The sequence below is a fragment of the Conger conger genome, chromosome 5 (genome assembly GCF_963514075.1).
Source record: "Conger conger chromosome 5, fConCon1.1, whole genome shotgun sequence".
In the NCBI taxonomy this organism is placed as follows: Eukaryota; Metazoa; Chordata; class Actinopteri; order Anguilliformes; family Congridae; genus Conger; species Conger conger.
The window spans coordinates 28,025,008-28,047,760 of NC_083764.1; the positions used below are offsets into that span (position 1 = coordinate 28,025,008).

At 40.7% G+C, this 22,753-nt stretch overlaps 1 protein-coding gene across 1 annotated transcript; it reads left to right on the plus strand.

The window, feature by feature from the left end:
• The first annotated feature begins 992 nt into the window (after positions 1-992).
• Positions 993-21,079, plus strand: LOC133129415 (isthmin-2-like). The gene is made up of 6 exons (XM_061243486.1): positions 993-1,732; positions 12,002-12,241; positions 13,231-13,522; positions 17,637-17,774; positions 18,373-18,441; positions 18,748-21,079. The coding sequence occupies exons 1-6, from the start codon at positions 1,598-1,600 to the stop codon at positions 19,263-19,265; spliced, it is 1,392 nt and encodes a 463-aa protein (XP_061099470.1). The 5' UTR covers positions 993-1,597; the 3' UTR covers positions 19,266-21,079.
• Positions 21,080-22,753: the final 1,674 nt, after the last annotated feature.

The following is a 22,753-nucleotide window of genomic DNA, read 5'->3' on the forward strand; positions in this document are numbered from 1 at the left end:
GCCTACGTGATTAGTTCCTTTGCTAAGTTTATGAAATAGTTTAATTGTTGTAAATACAAGTTGTATAAGCTGCTTCCTTAATTAGCTTTGAGAGAAATATGGTGGTGGTGAGTAGTATTATTAATAAGTTGATTGTTAAATGTAAATTGACGAAATAGTTATCCGCGGTCTAATGCGTATTACTGTGTAAGAAGTAAGAAATTAAACGATGTATCACTCATAGAATCTCCCATACTGCTAATCTTTGTAAATACTAGTGGAGGCTTTGCATATGCTAATTCCAATGGCCAATATTGTTGTAAGCCTATGCATAAAAAAAGGAAACAAACAGTATAAGTTTTTCACTAAATTCAGCCTGTTTCTCTGCAGTTTTACAATAAATTATCATGCCAATATAGTACCTGAAATATTGTACCTGTTTGCGATCTAACTCAGTGGTAACCAACCCTGTTTCTATCTACTGTCCTGTAGGATTTCACTCTCAACCCTAAGAAAGCATATCTCATTCAACAGCTATAAATCTTATTAAGCTTATTTATTTCAGCTTGATATGTTTTTTTTTTTGTTTTTTTTTAGCAGTACAGCTTTATCTTCAGTGGTGTGCCATTTCCATACACAAATCAATGACTATGAAAGTCAATACTTAATTGAGATGCTTTTTTCTGGATATTTGGAATGGGCAAAAAAGGCACAATTTGGTCACTATTTAGTCTACACAACCCAAATAGGTTGTAACGGTTATAAGGTTAAACTGGTAAAGTTTTAACAGCGAAACAACTTTTGAAGCGACCACACTAACGTTTATTCATAAACTCATATATTCTAGTTTATCTTTTGAATGCGCGCGGCTCCACTTTGAGATCCTCCTCCCAACGTCACCGGGGCTTTTGGAAGTGAGGTCCAGCGCTGAGGACTTCGGACTGTTACAACCCCGAAACAGTGGTAAGAAGAGAGAGGGCAGACAGTTGATTCGGAAAGGATAGACCGTGTGGATAACAAAGCGAAGGAATTTACCCACTGGAACCAGTTTGGATAGGTTTCTGACTGGATAAAGGATTCAAAGACTTTTGGGTTTCCTCGGTTCAAGATCCAGATGTCAACGCTGTGGGGGGAAATTAAGCCATACTCTCTGACATAGCGGTTGGCAAGATAAATACGCACCGGTGCGGACACGAAAGGAGTACGCGGGGAAGACTTTCTGGTCGTGACATACTGTACGCCAGATACATCTAAACTTATAGCAACAATTGAGAGCTTAAAATAGTACGTTAGACAGATCGAGGCATCTGCATACATCAAATTAACATGACGGATATATGACTCAATATATGTCAGTGGGACTATATTGAGCCCGCGATTTAGAATAATCCAGCGTATTAGGAAGATGTGAATGACTCTGTATTTTATCTTACATTATCTTGTCAACGAGCATTTTCTTATGTTATTACATGTTAAACTTGGACTGGAAAAGCTTCACAGAAAGCGACGCCACGACAGTGGCTTTAACGATTTCGAGCGACCTCTTAAAATTTGTGTCATTGGACAGGCACAACAGACTTGAAAGGGCATATTAGGCGAGCTTATTCGTTTTTGAGACATGCTAAAAGGCCGAGGGAAAGCTTTGATGTTGTGGGTTGTCTTAATAACGCCTTTTTGGGGACTTATCAAAGGGTTCCCCACAAAACAACATATGAACAGCACCCCGCAACTCAGAACCAGAGTATTTTTGGAGGTAAGCCCAACATTCCGATATTTATTTCCAGTTTTCATGTTCCAATTGTTCACATTTCCGTTTAATTTAAACTTTGCAGTATTCTGAAAATTTGCATTTTGAATGTCTGTGCATAGTATGCTATGTAATAACTACTATTAATAAATTCCAATATTTCTAATAATTACAGTAAACTATAATATTTCGTTCTCTCAGATCATGCATAGGCTATGTGCAGATCGAATCCGTACAATAGCTGGATTCTCCCACAGCCATTTTATCTCTGATTTGTCTTTTCTCGAAATGCGTATGTGCTCTTTCGCATCAGTTATAGTTTTCCAATCGAGCGTTGGTTTATTCCGTATAAGGTCGTAGATGCAGGAAAGGCATCCATGTGTATGCTGCGGATTAACGATGAATGTTATATGACATGTGTATGCAATAAATAATCCCACCACTCTTTGCAGTAGGCTATGTTTTCAAAAAGCAAATATTTTCTTGTAAACTTCCACAAATTATAGAACTTTTACAAATGATTACTGCACCACTACCACGATCTGCCATATTACATTAACGATCATTTAACAAGAGTGGAGATATCAGCCTTACCCTCAGGAATACACTTGAAGCTACAGAGGCCCATTCATAAACAAATGTGTAAATGAACAAATACGGCATGGCATGTATGTTAAAAAAGTTCTACGATATGTCGCACTCAGGAAGGTGTGGTATGTTCTATGGATGTCTTGTTAAAATAAATAGATTTTAAACAAAGCGTAAATTAATTAATGTTGACCGATTTAAACAATGGGTTAGTTGTAACACCATCAATTTGACCAACAAGGGATGAGTTGTGGTAATGTGATCACTTTTGTCCAGACCCATATTCCCCTTTGTGCTCACAGGAGAAGTTTGATGGACTAAGTATTGGGTGTTGTGAGGGGAACACGTTTTTGAGGTACAAAAGTAGCAATTCTCATCTCACCTATTTTTTGTTTAGCAGTGACAATATTTTAAGTGAAATGGTTCAGCTTCCGTGGCAGTAATAAGCAGTTTCTCTATTCAGATGTGACATTTCAAATGTTTGCTAGCTTCAAACCCACATTAGGGATGGGTTTGACACTTAATTCTGATTGAAACAATTAATTTTGGCCTTTATTTAGGCTTTATTCAAAATATCATTTTGACAAGGGTGACATTATAAAAGAGACGTGTATTTTTGTAAAACAGATTTAGTTTTTAAAAGATGTTAGAAATAGAGAATTTTATATTTCATGTTTAAGAACAAAAGTCAATTTTAATTTGTTTTATTGAAAATAATGTACTTTAGACCGATGCAAAAGTTCTTGTCGATATAATAGTATGGTCATAGCCAGACATTTTGGAACAGTGATGTAGTATGATTTGAAAAGCACTGAAACTAAATCAAACACCAAAAATACACTTGGAGGGAAAAACAGGGGATTTAATTGAATAAAAGAACACATTTCCAGCCAATAGGCGTGGGTTGGATCTATTATGCTTTAGGGTTGTCTGGCAGCCAATGTTACACATGAGTTATTGTGCTGGTAAGAGGAAGAATTGATTCAGGAATGCATTCAACTATATATACTAGAAGCTATGGTCCCAGAGTCATCAAATAAATTGAAGCTGAAAAGTGTTTCGGTATTACAACAAGACAATGATCCAAAACATACCTCAAATTAATACTGAACTACTAAAAGGAACAAAGGGTTAAGTTTTTGGAATGGCCTCCACAGTCCCCAGGCTTAAATATTATTGAAAATCTATGGGGAGGTCTCAAACATGCAGTGCAAGAAGCCTGGAAAATATTTCTGAACTAGAAGGAAGTGGGAACATTTTTAAAAAGCAAGGATGTTGGCTGGCTAGAATAGACAGCTGTGATTTCTGCTTACGGTGGTGTTACAAAGTAATGAATGAATGGGTGCCCTTTTGCAGATGCCACATCTGCGGTTTTATTTATTGTTTTCAATCTGTTAAATTCAGCAAAGAACCGGTAACTTGTATGTAATGAAGTATGTAATGTTTTTTCCTGCAAAGGTTGTGTTAGCTTATTTTCACAACACAACATGAAATTTTACCAGGAGTACCCAAGCTTTTCCATATTAAAGTTTCTGAATCAGTAAAATAAGGAAACACAGGCACATTTTAGCATCCAGTCTTCTCATTGTTGCAGAAGAATGCAGGAGTAATGGTACGGCGTTATACTGTATTGAGATGTTATGTTATGGTTCACCTTTTGCAGTCCACTCAGATTATGACACATAGAATGGCCTTCTTTTTTCAAACATACCACCTGGTAAGTGCACGCATCTAGAAAGTGAATTCAGTACTAATGCTGAATCTGCATGTCTGGCGTGGACTGCATTGATGCTGGAATAGCATGTAAATCATATTGCATTGTCAACATTTTCAGCGTTCAAAGCACCATGAGTGGGAAACGAGGTAGCAAGCAAGGAGAAAGGTGCCACATTTGCAGTTGTACAATATGTGTGTGGAGACTACACACTGATCCAGCAGTATGGTTAGAGACTTCTAATAATCTGAGCTGTCGCTTGAATATTTCCCCGGTGAGGGTAATCTGAAATTAACTAGCTGTAGCTTTGTACGTTTGCATATGTGTGAGTGGCTGTGTGCATGTCTGTCTTATGTGTGCGCCAATTTAAGGCAGAGTGTTTGTGTATGTGTGTTTGGCGCATTTCTTTGTGATTAAATGTGTCTGTTCGTGAGGTAGTGTTGGGATATGTTTGTATTTTGCATGTGCAAGAGCTTGCATCTGTATGCATGTGTATCTGTGAAACCAGTTACTTTACCCAGATGTCCATAGTAAATTAATATCTTTACCAATGGATAACATGTAAAGCATATGGATAAGGGTGTCAACCAAACAAACCAATCATGGAATGTGATATAGATTTATAAATATGCCACCAAGGAAAAACTTGGCTTTTCCGCCCCTCAGTGAAAAATCTGACCCATGTGTTTAATGAAATTATGAATGGCCATTCAGTTTTTCACAATAACGGATCCCATTTCCTGTCCATCTCTCGGCAGAAAAGTAATTTAATGTGAAGGCGGAAGAGAAATCTGTTTCTAAATATAGTGCAGGAATTAGTGTTGCTGCTCCCCACTGCTCTGTTCAGAGCAGCAACTGTCAGCTGGAGGCAAAGAATGCACTATCCTTGGGAAAATCTTTGAATATATATTTTTTTGTTCCATATATACACACATACACATACAAAAAAAGAAACACACAACCAAAGTGAAAAAAAAGAAAAAAAACTTGGTTCACCTTGGCATAGTATTATCTCATGACAGATTAATAATTTACCATAATATAAATATAAATATAAAATATATCATTATATCATTAAATATAAAGAAAAGGGAGTCAATATAGATTAGCTAACAATTTGACTGTGTTCATTACTGAATTTAACCACTCAGAAATTTCTGATGGCCGTAATCCTAACTGTATTAAACTTGTATTCTTGCTTTCATTGCCCCTAGTTATCAGTCTCATGTCAGAGAATATTCCAAAATGCATTCGATTTAGGACATTCTATCACCATATGTACTCGTCCTGCATTATTCTGTTTACATTCCCAACATTTGCTATCTTTTAATATCCTGGCCTTAAAAAGCCAGGATAAATCCTGCTTATTATGTTGAATTGAGACATCTGCGTTTTAGCTTCCGTACAAGTCTCAAAGGAAGGTTTCCAAATTATTGACCACTGTTCTTTGCTTATTTTTATATTTCAATCTTTACTCCATTTTTCCCTGAGAGAGTCCTGTAGTCCTTTCGATTTTTTGTAAAAAAAAATTTATATTCTAGACACCAAATTATTCTTTCCGGCATAGTTTTTAATGAACAGCTCCAATTCATTTAAATGATGCTTGATGTTTGCAGCTTGCAAAGGTTCATTATGTTGTAGTCTTTTCTTTGATAATTCCTGACATGTTCCTCTTTTTAAAGAGAAGAAAGAAGATATAATTCCATTGGTAACCACTGCTGCCTTGGGGTCACTGTAAATACAGGAAATCTATTTATTTAAAGATGGCCCATTAAATGAAAGTTAAATATTTCCATTTTACCTGATCGAAAGCTTTTTCAGCATCTAAGGAAAGTGCTGCAGCAGGTGAATTAAGTACTTAGCTAGCAATTTAGACAGTATCTTGAAATCCACATTTAATAAAGCAATTTGTCTAAAGTTTGTACATTTGACTATATCTTTCCCCTTTCCTTTGTTTTGGTAATAAGGTTACAATGATTCTGCAGCTGTTCCATCCACTTGCCCTTGTGAAGTTTTATAAGCTTGGGGGAATGTATCTCAATGAATACTTTCTAAAACTCTGGAAATCCATCTGAGCCTAGAGATTTGGTAAATTAGACATGGCTTATTGAATGTCATCAATAGATAGGTTTTTCCAATTTCTCTATGGCTTCCTTGTTAAGTTGTGGCAATTTTATTGAAATATTTGTGCATCTCTCTACACTTTATTTTCATAGAAATAAAATAAAAAATACCTTCTTTATCTCCATAGAAGGGCACTGCTCCGTTATCTACAATGGAGGAGATTTTAGATTGAATATTCTTCTTCCTTACAACCCTTATCACCCTCTTCAAAGCAAATTCTGAATATCCCATTTCTACCTCAATATTCCTTGTCTGTTCCATATTAAGCTTAGGTTTTAACTGTAAGAGTTTGTGCAGTTCCTCCCTAAAAAGTCGCTTAATGTTCTTTGCTAACTTTTTCTTTTTCAAGCTGTTTCTTCTTTTCCATATAGAATATGTTGTCATTTCCCCCCTTAGGTATGCCTTCGATGTATCCCAGATAGTAATATAGTCATCAACCTTAAACAATGAGATATTTAATCTCCATTTATACGATTATGGTACTTATTCTTCTTCCTTCATAATTAACTTTACCGGAGGATGATCTGAAATAATTATATTACCTATTTCAATATCTTTTACTTTTGAAACAAGTGATATCAGGAAATAATCCAGTCTTGAGTTTTTGTGCAGATTAATAAAAGGTATAATCCCTGCTATCAGTGTACAGCACTCTCCATATGTCTACAAGCCCCATCGATTCCAATTCTCGGGCTGGGCCGGTGAGGTATGTTTCTTATAGGCTCTCTGGAACAATAAGAGCCCATGTACAAGGTTTTCTATCAGTAATCCTGTTCTACACTAAAGGCATGATCCCCATGAGCAAAAAATACAGTAACTTCAGCTGAGCCTAGAACCGGCTAGAGGTATGGTATCGAAGTAACGAATAAGAAGCATTTGAAGGAGCTTTTTTTGCCTGCATAACAAAACTGTAGCATTTTCAATACACACTCGGAGTCTGTTGCACTTATTGTTATTGCAGTTATTGAGATTTTTTGCCAAAAAATGTTGATGTCAAAAAATGTATTTTGCAATGCCGACTTCCTTTGGAGGAGTTCCAAGGAATCTCTCGTCTGAGTGAATATTTCTGAGGAAGACAGCGAAAAGACCGTTGACAACACAACATTTTCAGTGACATGACCCAATTTTATATCGGTGAGCTGCTATATACATTTTCTAAATATATTATTATTATTCAGTATGCTTATAATTAAGGAGCAAGCCTGCTTTTGAATAATAAATATCATGTGAAATTATGGAAAATGTTTGACTTGCTGATGGGAGTTGGGTATTTCACAAAACTTAAATAAATGAATATAGAGTATTAGTATACAAGTATATATTAGTATTGTGATTATTGTACTTATTTTTTAAGATCTTCTCGACCTGTTGCTGTCTGAGGATAGCTGCAAGGAGTTTGGGACAGAGAGGTAGGGGAGGGTGACAGGCAGGGGGAAGTGCAAACACAGGCAAGCAGAGTTTTAGAAGACCCGTAATATCACTTTGTTTCCATGTGTTCTCTTGGAGTCAAAATGTGCTTTTTGGAAAACTGCATAGATAAGAAAAAAACTATGCAGAATGCTCATTTTTTGGTATATATAAAAGGGGATTTGTCCAGTGTTGTGACTTCCATTGCGTCCAAGCGCACAAGCCACAGCTATAATAATCTGCATCTAGTCAAATACAGAAAATCTTTTCCACTTTCACTATGTTTGAGCTTCTGCAACTTTTTTTCAGTAATATTTGGAGTAATTCTGACTGGAATACAAACCCGAAAGGGCTACCTTTCAGAAGAGACCAGGGTTATGCCTGTAGTCAAAAGGGTTCAAGAATAGTAACTATTTTATTTTGGGTATGTCATTTTTAAGCTTGTGTCAAGAAAAGAAGCGCTACAACAATTACCCATAACAATAACAATAACAAACAATAACATGAAACCCCATAACACAAAAAACAATATTTACGTATTTAATTCCTCCCCTCTCCCCCTTCTCCTCTGGCCCAGCCCTTGAGCCTCCCATATCTTACTCTCCATATCTTACTCTCCAAACAAAAAGTTTTTTAAGTTTAAGTGCCGTAGACAGTAAAAAGGAGAGAAAAAAATGGTCCTTCTTTAATTGCCAGAAAATAATCTTTAATTGCCATCTTTTGATGCCCCCCCCCCCCCCCCCCCCCAAGTTGGAATGAATTTGCTGTATAATTGTCAGCTTTGCTGGGAATCGCACTTGTTTCTTGTAACTTAAACTCACTGTGTTTTGAACAATAAAAGGGGAAGCGGCCACTTCCACCTGAAGTTAACGTCTGTTCAATCAAAATTTTGCTCCTGAGGAATGTGGTTTATGATTATGCTTGCTTATTTGTTGTGAACTGGACCAATAATTAAAGAGAAATAACTGCACAACGTCTCTCTGTTCAGAAGACCGCTGTATAAGCAGTGGGAGGGTTGCCGGTTCCCCTGGGTATGTCGAAGTGTCCCTGAGCAAGACACCTAACCTCTAAATGCTTCTGACGAGATGTGCCTTGCATGGCAGCCAATCGCCGTTGGTGTTTATGCATAGGTGAATGAGAAGCATCAATTGTACAGTGCTTTGGATAAAGGTGCTATATAAATGCCAACCATTTACACAAAAACCAAAGCTGATCTGGAAGTAATTTTTTGGTTATTCATTATGAAAGTTGCACTGTTTGGAACATGGTGAGCTAACTAGGTATTCGGAACATGGTGATTTTACATTAAGCTAAAAGATTTCTGTGTTACAACATTGTTACAAGACCATTGTGAATCCCTTCCTATCATTGAAAAAGGCTCACTGATATGTTGACTGTGTTTAACCATTAAATTCCGGTTTCAAAGTGTACATTTGTTGGGCTGCCAAATTTATCAAAACATTGTACAACTGTACAAGTCTTCAAGCTCATTTGTTGAAAATTGGTTCTAACAACCACAGCCAATGGTGTCGGGGCTTATTTTCGTGTAGCTGCCCAAATTGCACTCCCAACAAGTGATCACTGAAACTCTGTATACTATTGCTTATTATCCAAGCAAAGACTACATATCTAATTCTAAAACCATATCAGTTTGTTATCAGTAGCAACAAGCAAATTAGCTGTAGTTAGCTTGACAAATTTACAAGTATCCACTTATGATAAAATATAGGCTTTTTTAGTCGCAATTGCACAACTGTTGTGCTTTAGGTGGATATTTGTCAATTTGGGAAGCTAACTAGTAATAGCTAATAGCCCGTATCATTTTTTAACTAGATAAGCAATAGTATACAGAGTTTCAGTGATCGCTTGTCTGGAGTGCAATTTGTGCAGCTACACTTCCTTTTACCTCTTTAGGTGTTCAATAATCCGTGTTTAGTTAAACCTTGATTTCTCTCAAACTGTGAGCTACGTTGCATCATTTGTGGTGGACTATCATAACTTAGTTATATAGCCAGCTAGTTACATAGCCAGATAACTTGCTTGCTCACAATATAGTTGGTTAACTAAAGTGAAAACTTCAAAAAGACAAAAAATATAAATAGCATCAAAGTCAAAATTTCAGAAAATCACCTGTTTGGCAAACATTTTCTTACGAGAACACTGCGAACAAATGGCAGGCGTTTGTCACAGTCAGTTTTCCAAAACAGTGCACGAGAGAGCACTGAACTGTATAATAACGCTTTATATTGTGCGTTATATTCATAGACTGTGGGAAGCTTAAACAGTGTTGTGGTCTGAGGCTGTTTGTTGTTGAAATTCCTCTCCTGACCGTTAGGAGTCCGAAATTACCTATTGTACCTTTAAGCCTGTATGTTATCATAAGTTGTGTGAGAACTTCGCTGGTTTAGCGAACAGATTAATGTGGTGGCCTTAGTATTGAAAAGTCTTTTTTTTTTTTTTACCTGCTGCCTGTATGATCTCCTTGGTTGTAAACCGGTGACATTGTACAACAATACTCTTCGGCTTTTTTGTCCAGCTCTGTCAGACTTCTTCCCCAAGTAATTCCATGAGCAGACCGGATCCTTCCATTTTCTCCGGCAATCCGATCATTCTCAAGTTCTTGCATTCTCAAGTTCTGTGATTTATCCAAGCCCTTTATGTACCATTCTAGCAAGGAAACTTTCTACAGTAAATTAGGCTACTATACGCTACAATATTCCATTGATATGTTGATTTTGGGGCGGCACGGATGGTGCAGTGGGTAGCACTGCCGCCTCACAGCAAGGAGGTCCTGGGTACGAATCCCCGTCGGCCGGGACCTCTCTGTGTGGAGTTTGCATGTTCTCCCCGTGTCTGCGTGGGTTTCCTCTGGGTACTCCGGTTTCCTCCCACAGTCCAAAGACATGCAGGTCAGGCTGATTGGAGAGTCTAAATTGCCCGTAGGTATGAGTGTGTGAGTGAATGGTGTGTGTGCCCTGCGATGGACTGGCGACCTGTCCAGGGTGTATTCCTGCCTTTCGCCCAATGTATGCTGAGATAGGCTCCAGCCCCCCTGCGACCCTGTTCAGGATAAGCGGGTTAAGATAATGGATGGATGGATGTTGATTTTGGTTGAAATCGCGTTATTGCTTTCCTAAATCTCTCCATTTCAGCTGAAACAGAGATGATACTTCTGCTCTAACAGTATCCGAAAGTTCAGCTTTCCTTGGTGGCTTGTTGTTTGTGGTCTGCAACTACCACGCATGTTTTACACCTGATTCAATTTACCACTGCAATTAAGTTCTACCCGTTGCTTATACACTCCCAGTCATAAGTATGTTTTCAACAAAATCACAATACTGTCTGAGCTTATTTCATATTCTCCTACTTCATTTAATGTAACATTTGGAGAAAAGATTGGAACGGCAAATGCTGCTCCATCTTACACCATCTCACTCCAAATCTCTGAATTATATCTTCTATGACAACATCTTCTTTGCCCATTTTTTAGCTCTGAACTCTAAAGCGGGCTTTTGCTTTGATAGTATGGATGCATAGCATCAGACAGGGCTCTAATTCATCAAGTAGATGTGGTTGCTAGATCTAGCCACAGAGTGCAATAATCAATGAGAATAACTCTCCAAAGTAAAAAATAAAACAAAGGAATTCACAGCTCTGGAACTGGCCCTGCATTAATGTTTGCTGAAGATTAACTTGGGCTAAGGTAACCTGCGTGGTTGTTAATTTAGCATAATGGTTAAGGCACTCAGCTTGTACAGGTTATAGGTTTAATTCCCAGGTGGGGGTTATTATATCTTTGAGGAAGATTCTTAACCCGAATTGCTTCAATTAATCCAGCTTTTCAATCCAATTTTTATTTAAATGTAAGCTGCTGTAGATAAGGTATGCTACATGCTTAAATGGAAATGTGTGCCTTTGGCAAACGGTATGCTGGCCCAGCCTTTTTTTCCATATAGACATTTAAAATCCATACCATTGTTTGGTAAATCACATTTAGTCTTGGTTGGCTTGTGTACTTACATCTGCGACTGTGGGAGAATTTGATTAAATGTGGGGAGAAGAAACATGTATAAGCACTATATCAGGGCATATGGTGACTGTGCACATTTTTGTAACTGTGAGATGGAGCAGAAAGCTGCTTTGTGGGTTGTGCAGCAGCACGTTACCCTAACAAGTTACTTATGTAACCAGAATTGCTCTATTTCACATGGCGCAGGGGCACAACATATCTGTGCAGCCAAAGACTGGCTACAGCTGCCACAAACTGCATCTCTAATTTGGGGAGAGATTAGCTCACACAGTTTACAACTTCATGTCATGACCAAAGCTTTGCCTATGCAACTGAAGCACATTTGACAAGATGGATGTCAAAGCATTCAGTCCAATTTCTGTTGATCAAGATTTATTGGATGTTGAAATGAAATGAGACAATATTTTTTCAGCAGGCACAATCAAGAACACCTTCCAGGGGTGCCCACCATGGGGCGGAGGTCTTTCAGGAGCACAACCACGTGCAGAGTGCATGGTCTACTCTGCGCCGCCACAAAAGGAGGTGGCGCCACCAGCAGTCTTTGGGATTTCTGCCAAAACCAGAGCCTGAAGAGGTGGCACGTCCCTTCGTACTAGACCGACTTCCAGATCTCACAGGCCTCGAACTCAATGCACAAAACCCCAACATTCAGGTAAGATGAGGAACTCAGAGTCACACTCGAAGGCATACACACACTCACACACACTCACACACATTTCTCCTAACCAGAGCAGGGTTCTACGCATAGGATGTAACAGTGGCAGTGCGTTCCGTTCCCTCACGTGCTATCTACTCGAAATCAGGGGAGAGACCTGGGGCTCATTCCAACTGCTTATTCTTTTCCACTTCCTTTCCTTGTTCCACCTATCAGGAGAGGCAAGAAAATAAAGCAAGAAAAGGATGTTCTGACAGGGAATCGAGAAAATGTAATGTCCAAATATTAATGTCAAATATAATGTCCTCGCTCATTTAAATGCCAGTTTGAAGCCACGTCAGTACTCGCTTTTGCCAACCCATAAAAAAAAAAAAAGGCTCTGTCCCCTTTAATTTGAGGGTATTTACGTCCATATTGGGTGATGTATGTAAGAATCACATCCCTTTTTATACATGGCCACCCCATTTTAGGGGACCAAAAGTATTTGGACAGTTGGCTTCTCAGCTGCTTTTCAATAGTCAAGTGTATTCAATAACTTTTTTTGTGCATGTATAAGAAAGGTTTCAGTATCTAGTCAGCTTCTAGGCTTTTGATTGCCTTTGGAGTCTGTTATTGTCGTTTGGCAACATTAGGCCCATGATAGTTCAAGAAGCCTGATATGTGAAATATGAGAAAGAGGTTGCATAATTGTTTGCTATTGTTTGAAATGATTTTGATTAGTGGCATACTGATAGGTTGAAATGGAATGAAGACCTGCATACTCTTGGCCCCCCATGGCACATGTTTCGGCACCCCTGGTCTTGCGTTTTATGGCTGGTGGCACTGCATATGCAGCATCATTTCAGACTTAAATACATTTAATTGTTGGATTTCTAAAATATTCATTGAGACAGTTGGGGAATGAAAATGAGGGACAGTTAAGCGGTCAATGAGCTGAGCCAGGTCCTTACTGGAATAAGGCTAATAAGGGCAGTTTTTCCAAGCAGGTGACCATTGAGGTTGTGGATCAGCCCCGGACAGAGAACGAGATGGAGCCAGCCAAAGGTCGTGGGGACCAGCCCCTGTCCCCTGAGACCTGGCTGGGCAACCGGAAGCTGTTCTGGCCCCTGTTCTGGGGGTACTCTGACTCAGAAGAGGACGGGACAGGACGCGTAAGCGTGGAGGACTCGGCCGAGGACTATGCGCTGGAGTATGATGATGAAGAGTCGGCCTTGAGTGGGGTGGGAGGAGACTGGGACAGGCAGTGGAGCAAGGGGTGGGACACCAAAGGCACTTACGGTGAGTGGATAGAAAGCTCCACCCCTCCCTTCCCCTGCCTTCTCCCACTCCACCATTCCCTTCTCCTTCTTCCTGCTATCTCCTCTCTCTTTCTCTGTCTCCCTTACTCATTGGCTTCCTAAGCATTTCCATCTTTTTTTCTTTATCACCCACTTTGTTCTTCCCTCCTCTCTCATCTCTCTATCCCTATCCGTCCTACTCCCTCTCACCTTCTCCTGGGGCAGCAGTGCAGCATAATGGTTAGAGAACTGGATCGGTCATATGTTTGATTTTTAAGTGGGGGACTGCCACATGTGAGCAAGGTAGTTACTTGAGTTGCTTCGGTAAATATCCAGCAATATAAATGTAATTCATGTTAAAAAAAGTATTTACATTATGCCCATTAAATCCTTCTGCATAGCATTAACACAGAAAGTAAAAGACCAAAAAGTACAAAGTGTGGGGCTAGAGTGAGAAGGGTAGGTGAAAACAGAGGGAGAAACAAGGGAGGATATGATGAGAGATTGACAGACAAGAGAGAAAGAAAAAGATAGGAGGGTAGAAAATGAAGAGAGGGAGAGGGCATTGGACCATTGGACCATCAGGCCATTGTGCAATCCTGTATGAAGCTGACACTGGTCCCTTTGAAGTGCCGACTGAGTTGCTCACTAATAGCGGTATGGGGTTGGTCCCCGGAACAAACAGCTCATATTTTTGTTCAATTAGAGGGGAGATTAGGCACAGCGGCTGACCGGGGCAGACAGTTGAAGCCTCCACTATTCTTCTTGTTCCAGCCCCCCAGACCCTGCCAGGGCCCTCACTCTACGCGGCCCCTCTTTTGAGCTGTTTCAAGAATTCTGGGGCCTTTAAAGGGCCGGACAACAAAATTACTGCCCTGTTTTCTTTTGCCCTCCCCCCTCTTGCATACTCTCTCAAATCTTAAATAAAAACTGACAAGGTTTGACCTTACATCAAAAAATCTAAACAAAATGGGTATATAGCTGCATTGTAATGTAATGGGTAGCAAAAAAGAAGCAAGAGAAAAAAGAAAGAGAGAAAAAACACAGTGCTTGATATGTAAACAAAACATGCATAGAGAACCCCCTACACACATGTGTGGATGAAGCCCTCCATGTTCCCTACCAGCCCAAAGACATCGGCTTCATCATCAAAACATGATCCACAGCCAGCACATTCTGGATCTTTTTGCTCCTAGTCTGGCCAGCTTTGCAACACAAGAAGCAAAATTGACCAGATTTTGCACAGCTTGCTTTCTTTGTCCATACATGGGCCAAATTCTCCAGTGGAGGTATGCTGCCCGCATTTCAATGGGCGGCTTGTACAGGAACCGCCAGCTGCTTTTCAGGAAACTGTCGGGCCAAAAAACTCACTTATGCCTTCATCTCTGTCAGAGACCATCTGTGCACCACCTTCACACCAGTGAAGTATGCTGCCTTTGTCCCTACCAGTCCTCAAAAGACCTGACAGGGGCTCACAGACCTCCACCACCCGATGTAACAGTCTTATGGTCCTGGAGGCTATAAGAAGATGGTCGAGTTTTACACACCCATCCTCATGAAGCCCTGACCTCAAAATGGAGTACTTGCAGTGATGAAACCATGAAAGAAAAGAGGTTCTTCAAACATATATCCTGGACATATCAACAGGTATACTCAAGTCTGAAGCACTCACTCAATAAATGGCTTACATCCAGTTAGGCCTGCCTCCCCAGGCCTCAGCAAAACAATCAGCCTGTCATATTGCAGGTGACCAGCTGTTCCTAACAGCAGGGGTGCCCTATACAGCAAGTTCAGTCCATAATGATTCCACAGCTTTTGTGTTGCCTGGAGCTTAAAAACCATCACCCATGTGACAGCGTCCATTAGGCCTTGGCCCCACTTCACACACTGGAAGATACTAACCAGAGTCCCAATTCAGTGGAGGCCAGATGACAAAATCCACAAGAATCTTCAGGGCAAATGGCAGAGGTAAAACAATAAATATGTGTCATAAAGTTGAGGTCACTTAAGTTATTGACCACTAGAACCTTCCCCTTGTATGACAGCTGGAGAAGAAGCCATTTCCATTATAGCAGTCTGGCACATACCTTCTCCACTACTCCCTCCTAATTCCTCCCCTGATAAGCCTCAGATAAGCCTCCCCTGATAAGACTTTCATACCCTCACTCCCCCACCTAATCCTGTCTGGCTAACTGGGTGCTGACCTTTCCCCCATCTCTGAATCTGTAAGGCCACACTGTTTTCCCAGTTGATCTTGGCATAGGAGGCATCTCCATATATCCTCAAGCTCTCCTCCAAACACCTGAGTATCCTTCTCGCCATTAATACAGACATTGGCATTATCAGCATGACACAATTAAGGCTAAGCTCAGTAGGAGAAGCTATATAGCTGGCTCAAAATCAGGCACCCCTGTCTAATCCCCCTCTGGACCGGCAGTGGACTGCTCAAACCACATCCACCTTTACTAGGCATGACACCCTCTACTGCAAGCCCATCCAAAAACCCTGCCCAAACCCAAAGCCCATAGAGTGAAGAGCAAAAACGCATGAATGCCTATTGGTCAAGAGACAAAATACCAATCTCCAGACTATACTGTACAAATGGCATACAGCCAAGGCATCTTGCATCAGTTATCCATGATAGATTGACAACAATGTTATTCTTTATGAATAAGCATTTCCAAAAACTCTTTAAGTCTATTGGGTAAAGCATTTGACAGTATTTTATTGTCTGTGCAGAGAAGTGCAACAGGCCAACAGTTCTTCCACAAAGTGAAGCACCCTTTTGGGTAATAAAGAGTACTGCACGCCTACATGAGACTCATGTGAAAACACTCATGTAGCTTCCTCAGATCAGAAAAAATTCTTCCGATCAAAAAAATACAAACCAACCAATTTCTGCACACCAATGACTAAAAAATCTCCCACGTCATCCATTGAATATAAATCCCTACTTAAATACAGGACAGACACAGACTGATGCATAATCATGCTCCATATCCTTAACCCTGACTCCCAATGACAGGCACCTCGGGCACTATGCCCTCTCCACTATTCTCAACACTTAACCGGAGCTCAAACCCCTTCAATGTCATGGTGCCGGTAGTGGATGTGTCCAACACCACTGCCTCCTGCAGATTCGGACTGTTGTGTTCACAGGTCTGATACACTCTACTCAGAGGGGGCTGTTCCCTGTGCTGCATTGGAGTATTGTATATAGGGGTGAAGCTATTGCAATCATGGACAGTGGGATCACAGACTGGGGCAATTGTGGTTTTGGCTTTTTTTTTTTTTTGTGGATGGTATTTTCCATGACAATCATTTTGTTTTGGTTTTCAAGACAATCATTTGGCATTTTCAGGTTTACCAGGACACTGTGTCAAAATAAATCCAGGATGTCTGGGAAACCTGTGAAGGTCTTTTGACTGAAATAAATAAACATGACATTACTGCAAGATACAGTGTGTGGGAATCATTTACATTTATTCTGGAGTTAAAAATCTATTTGGGCAGAGACCGGACATGTTTAATTTTTTGAGGCTTATTGTTCTGATTGTGCAAACAAACTTCCTGAAGCACTTGCTCCAGCACCTCGTTAGGAATGAATGGGGGCACTTCTGATACAGTAATCCTCATAGAAGGAACAGCTAACGGTGACACTTGATAAACATCATTAAGAAAAACATTCTCCATCAACTGACTAACAAAGCGCTATTCTTTTAGAGATATAATTACCTCTTTATTCATACAGGATGCATAATAAATATTTTCATGGCAAACTTGTTCACCTGCAATGAGCAATATGAAATCAAAACAAAAAGTGAAACAGCTACACCAACTAAATGGAAACAAACAGAATAGTAAAACTATATCATACAGTATTTATAGAGGGAAAGAAAAATAAAAAGTTCACTCTGTGCACATGCTCTCATGACCTGGATCATCTCAGACACCAAACTCCTAGAATGCAGAGAGAGAGAAAGAGACAATGCCCCAGCTTTAGTCCCCAGTACATAGCAGCATGAAGACAGTATCAGTCTCAGACATGAGAGGAAAGAGCCATTTTAAACAATAAAATGGCCAGATTTTAGTTTTTTGCTTTCCTGTACCCTCAGAGGAGAACAAGGAGGAGTGGAGTGCCTGGTCACCATGCAGCGTCTCCTGTGGTCAAGGTGACCAAAAGCGCACCCGTTCATGTGGCTACTCCTGCACGGCGACAGAGACCAGGACCTGTGATGTCCAGCAGTGTCCAGGTGACAGTTCTGTGGCCCTCTGTATCTCATCTGCCATACACTTTGAATGTTTACAGTAATCTGTAGTGTTCAGAGTAACATCATCATAATCTGCATCCTTCATTCTACACCAGCACTGATCTTTAAATTCTACATTTCACGTAAATAATTCTCTAATCTCAAATTTAGCTATTTATCTATCTTTCCAAAAAACATCTGAATCTCTAAACCTCAGTCCTTCCTCTAAACACAAAGGTGTCTTTCACTAAACCAGGTCAATATCTGTTTTTGGAGAATATGTGATCTCACATGGTGATCAACATGGTGAAAAATACCAGGAGATCCTCACCTAAACTCCCCTTCCTCTTCCTCTAAGCCAGGGGTGTCAAACTCCAGTCCTGGAGGGCTGCAGTGTTGGCTGGTATTTGTGATTTCCTTTCAATCAGCAGCCAATTAAGGCCTTGAGAACAAGGTGTGTGGACTTCGAAATGCATCTCTCGTGCTTAAACACACCAAAAACCGGCAAACCCTGCGGCCCTCCAGGACTGGAGTTCGACAGCCCTGCTCTAAGCTGTGGTAAAAAACTGACACTGCCCTATGACTTTCTCTGGCCTCACAGATGAAAGCAATGCGGTAACTGAACTAATCCCCTATGAGACAGAGAATGGCACAGAGATTTTCAACGCAGGTAAGTAGGTACCATGCCTATCTTCTCAGAATACATGCAGGCCAGAGCCATCCACCTATGTGTTTCACATACAGTACAATTTGTATTGAATTTCTATTATAGCAAACAAAGGTATTAACTATATTATATTATAGACAACCCATAGACAGCTTATAGACAACCTAACTCACAGCTATACCTATAACATTATTTCATTATCTCCCTCTGTTACTCGCACAATCAATTTTCATTAGCAGCAGGTCTGTATTAATTTGTGGTTGGTGTGGGTGGGATCTCTCTCACTTTCTCACTCTCTCTCTGCCATAGAGGTGGACAGCTGTGAAAAGTGGCTTAACTGCAAGAGCGATTTCCTGCAGCGGTACCTCCAGCAGGTACTGACGGAGCTACCTAGCTGCCCCTGTACCTTCCCCTCGGAGGTGGCCTACGGCATGGTGGACATCTTCGATGAGCCTCTGAGAAAGCAGTACCGCTGGACCGATGCCAGCTCCCAGAAGGAGAGGCTGGATGTGTACAGGCCCACGGCCCGTTTCTGCGCCCGCTCCTTGCTGGCGGCCGACAGTGGCACGCTGGCGGCCCAGCAATGTTGCTACGATGACCGCATGCGGCTCATCACACGGGGGAAGGGAGCCGGCACGCCCGACTTCATCAGCACTGAGTTCTCCCCCGAGCTGCACTTCAAGGTAGACGTCCTGCCCTGGATCCTGTGCAAAGGGGACTGGACCAGATTCCATGTGGCACGGCCGCCCAACAACGGTCTGCACTGCACTGAGAACCCCCACCAGGACATCTTCATGAATGAGCTGGAGGAAGCCCGGGAGTACTGAGCCCTCCCAAACTCCAACCCAAAATCGGACCCGGAAACCAGAACTGGAACCCAAGACCTCCCACGTCTGGAGTCCCACCACGGCAAATGTTGGACAGGACCAGAGAACAAATACACATTAACACGCTCGCACACACACAAATGCCCACACACACACACACACACACACATACACACATAAAGACTCACACACAGCATAAATCTATCCAAATTCTTACTGACCTCCACATCATCCAGCATAAGAGCAGAGCTATTGCTGTTGTCTGTGTAATATATAAGTGCTGTATCTTGCTGTGTTTGTATTTGAGTGCTTTTGTGGTGGACAGTAGCAACTTCTATATCTTCCTTGAATTCACAGTCATCAAATTTTTAACAGAATGTTTGCTTCATCATCCCACACCCACTCCAGTCCAAGCAGGGACCATTCCAGGCAGGCTGGTTTTGAAATGAGGTGTGATCCATGTCAAGCCATAAAATTTAAAAACAGTGTATGGGTAACTCAAGAACCAACTGAGATTCTGCTGAGATGATTCTCAAGTAGTGAAACTTGTTTTAGTGTAATGGCATATTAAATCAACACTGAAGTAGTTCTGACGAACTCTGGGGCTGACTCTCACTTCAACACAGACTGAAATAACTCCCAACACTAAAAACTGAAATAGTTTAAAATATTATCTCTGAGAATGGAGTGAGCTGTCATTGTGCAGGGAAAGGGTAATATTTTTCTCCCCACATGACCGTATCTCTGATGATTTCTTTGGCAGGTGTTCTAAAAAGCTTTTATTTTGAAACTATTTCCCCCATGTTGCCATGTCTCCAGAGAGCAGCTTAAACTGCCTCTCTTCAGTGGGTGGTGCCATATCTGTCCTCCAGAACTGCAAGAGAGAAAAAACTTCAAAAGCTTCAGGGGCTTAGTGACATCTGTTCAATATTGTACTGGTTTATTTTGTCTTTTGTTTTTGGTTGGTTTAAGACATTCCAGTGGCTGATGTCTTTGTGTATTTTTAAGTTGATGTGTGCACCTGGAGGTGGACATGTATTCTGGCCTGTGATCCAAGTTGTGGAGGAATGGTGTTAGTATTGATTTATGCAGTCAACCGCCTATGCAAGTCAATGGTGGACCACTTTTGAGATATTATGGCAACAGATAATCAACAGATAATAAAACAAGGAGACAACATGGCTTGCTTTTTTAAATAAGTATTCCATGAACATTAAGGGATGTTTGAAAATGAAACTGTAAGTGGTTTAAGTATACAATGTTCCTGGTGCTTTTTCTTTAGCAAAATATTTAACTGTAAATAACTGATGAATAGTCAACTTCTTGTTCCTCCACTCTTAAAAAGTTTGCTTTGCCTCGGTCTGGCAAAACACGGCCTCTACATTGCTGGGTTTTACACTGAAAGTTTACGTCACAAATGTCTTTTCAGGAAAACTATTTAAAAATATGTGCTATGACATCTCACATTTTGAAAATCACGTGTTTATGAAAGGCACTTTATACATGTGAATATACAATATATAAATATGCATTGTACCAACATTTTGTAATTTCTGTTTGTGTCTTCATTGTAAAGGGGTTACTTTAAAGAAATGCTAAAATGAAGTATGATTTAGCATGATCTTTTGTGATATTGTGTAAAAACTGGCTCTAGATATTTTATTGTACAGTATTTATTGTCCAAGATCAGTATGTATTGCTTGTTACTGAAGCTTTTGAAATAAATGTATAAACTCATCAGTATTATGGACAGTGCCATTTTAAATCCCATAATCGCATCTTTCTGCGAAGAGGAATCAATTGTCTGTGCACCACCAGACTTCATTAAGCAATCTATTGTATTCAATTGTTTCATTATTCTCTGCAAGCTGAAGTTGCAAACAATATAAATACATTTGACACTGTCTGTCCTTTGTTGTCTTACTCCATGGATGTTGATAATGTGCATACTTCAGTGATGCACCTAAGGACTGGAATAAATTTGCTTAGACCAGTGCTTGCCGTGGATCTGCAGGCCAGAAGAGAGGGTTACAATCAGCAGGGAAGGCCCTGCCCTTGTTGTTCAATAACGACACCTCTGGCCAAGCAGGAACTTGCAATCTGTACTAGCTGCATGGCCCTCTGTTACTGTCTATGGCAGTTCAGCTGGTCGATATTTATGCAATAATGCAAGAGAAGGAGTGACTTACCATGAGATAATGTCACCGTTGTGCTGCTTTGTGACCCCTTTGTATACATTCATTAATGGCATTTGGCAGGCGTTCCTTATTCAGAGCGACGTACAGTTGACTCCCCTGGAGCAATGCAGGGTTAAGGGCCTTGCTCAAGGGCCCAATGACTGTGCGGATCTTATTGTGGCTACATCAGGGATCAAACCACTGACCTTGCGGGTGCCAGTCATGTACCTTAACCACTACGCTACAGGCCGCTACATAGTCCCCCCCAATTTTAGTGGACAAAAAGTAATTGGACAAATTAACACAAATAGAAATCATATTCAATATTTTGTTGCAAATCCTTTGCCATCAATGACTGGCTGAGGTCTACAACCCATAGACATCCCATGTTGGGTATCTTTCCCGGTGATGCTCTGCGAGGCCTGTACAGCAGCTTATTTTGGGGGCTAGTTGCCTTCAGTCTGGTATGTGAAATGCATATTCAATTGCATTGAGGTCAGGTGATTGATTTGGCGAGTCAAGATCATTCCACTTATTACCCCAAATAAATCCTTTGGCTTCTTTTGCTGTATGTTTTGGGTCATTGTCCGGCTGCATGATGAAGCTTTGTCCAATCTGTTCTGAGGCATTTGCTTTGACATGAGCAGACAAGATGTTTCTGTATACTTTCATACAGAAGGTACAAAATCAATGAACAATAGTGAGTGAGTTCCAATTGCAGCCATACACGCCCAAGCCATAACACTGCCTCCACCGTGTTTGACAGATGACGTGGTATGCTTTGGACCATGAGCTGTTGCTTTTTCTTTTTTCTCCACTCTTTCCTCTTTCCATCACACTGGTGCAGGTTGATCTTCATCTCATCTATCCATAACACTTTGTCCCAGAAGTTTTTTAAATGTACGTTTTTGCAAACTGCAACCTGGCCAGTCTATTCTTGTGGCTTGCTATGGGGATGACGGCTGTCGCAGTCTTCTCTTGATGGTCGTCTTTTGACATATCTACGCCTACATCCTGGACTACATTTTTCTACAAGTATTGGGAGGCACCCAAGGGCCATTGGGAGGAACCCAGCAGTGTATCCTTTGTTGAGAAATTTTTTTTGGAACACGTGATGTATAAATGATCAACCTGTAGATCCACCTCTCCCCATCTGCCAGGTCTGTAATTGACGTGGCTTCAAACTGATGCTTGAAAGATTTTCCTAATACACGTTTCCTCAGTTGCTCAGTTGTTGCCTCAGTTGTCCTTTCCTCACATCCTTTCCTTGCATACTCCATTGGGTGGAGCTAAGGAGCTAGTACAATTGAT

Excerpts from the sequence above, each read along its gene's own strand:
- LOC133129415 (XM_061243486.1), top strand. The coding sequence starts at position 1,598 with ATGCTAAAAGGCCGAGGGAAAGCTTTGATGTTGTGGGTTGTCTTAATA. Across the intron at positions 12,242-13,230 it reads CACAAAACCCCAACATTCAG|GTGACCATTGAGGTTGTGGA; the intron begins GTAAGATGAGGA and ends TTTTCCAAGCAG. Across the intron at positions 17,775-18,372 it reads TGATGTCCAGCAGTGTCCAG|ATGAAAGCAATGCGGTAACT; the intron begins GTGACAGTTCTG and ends CTGGCCTCACAG.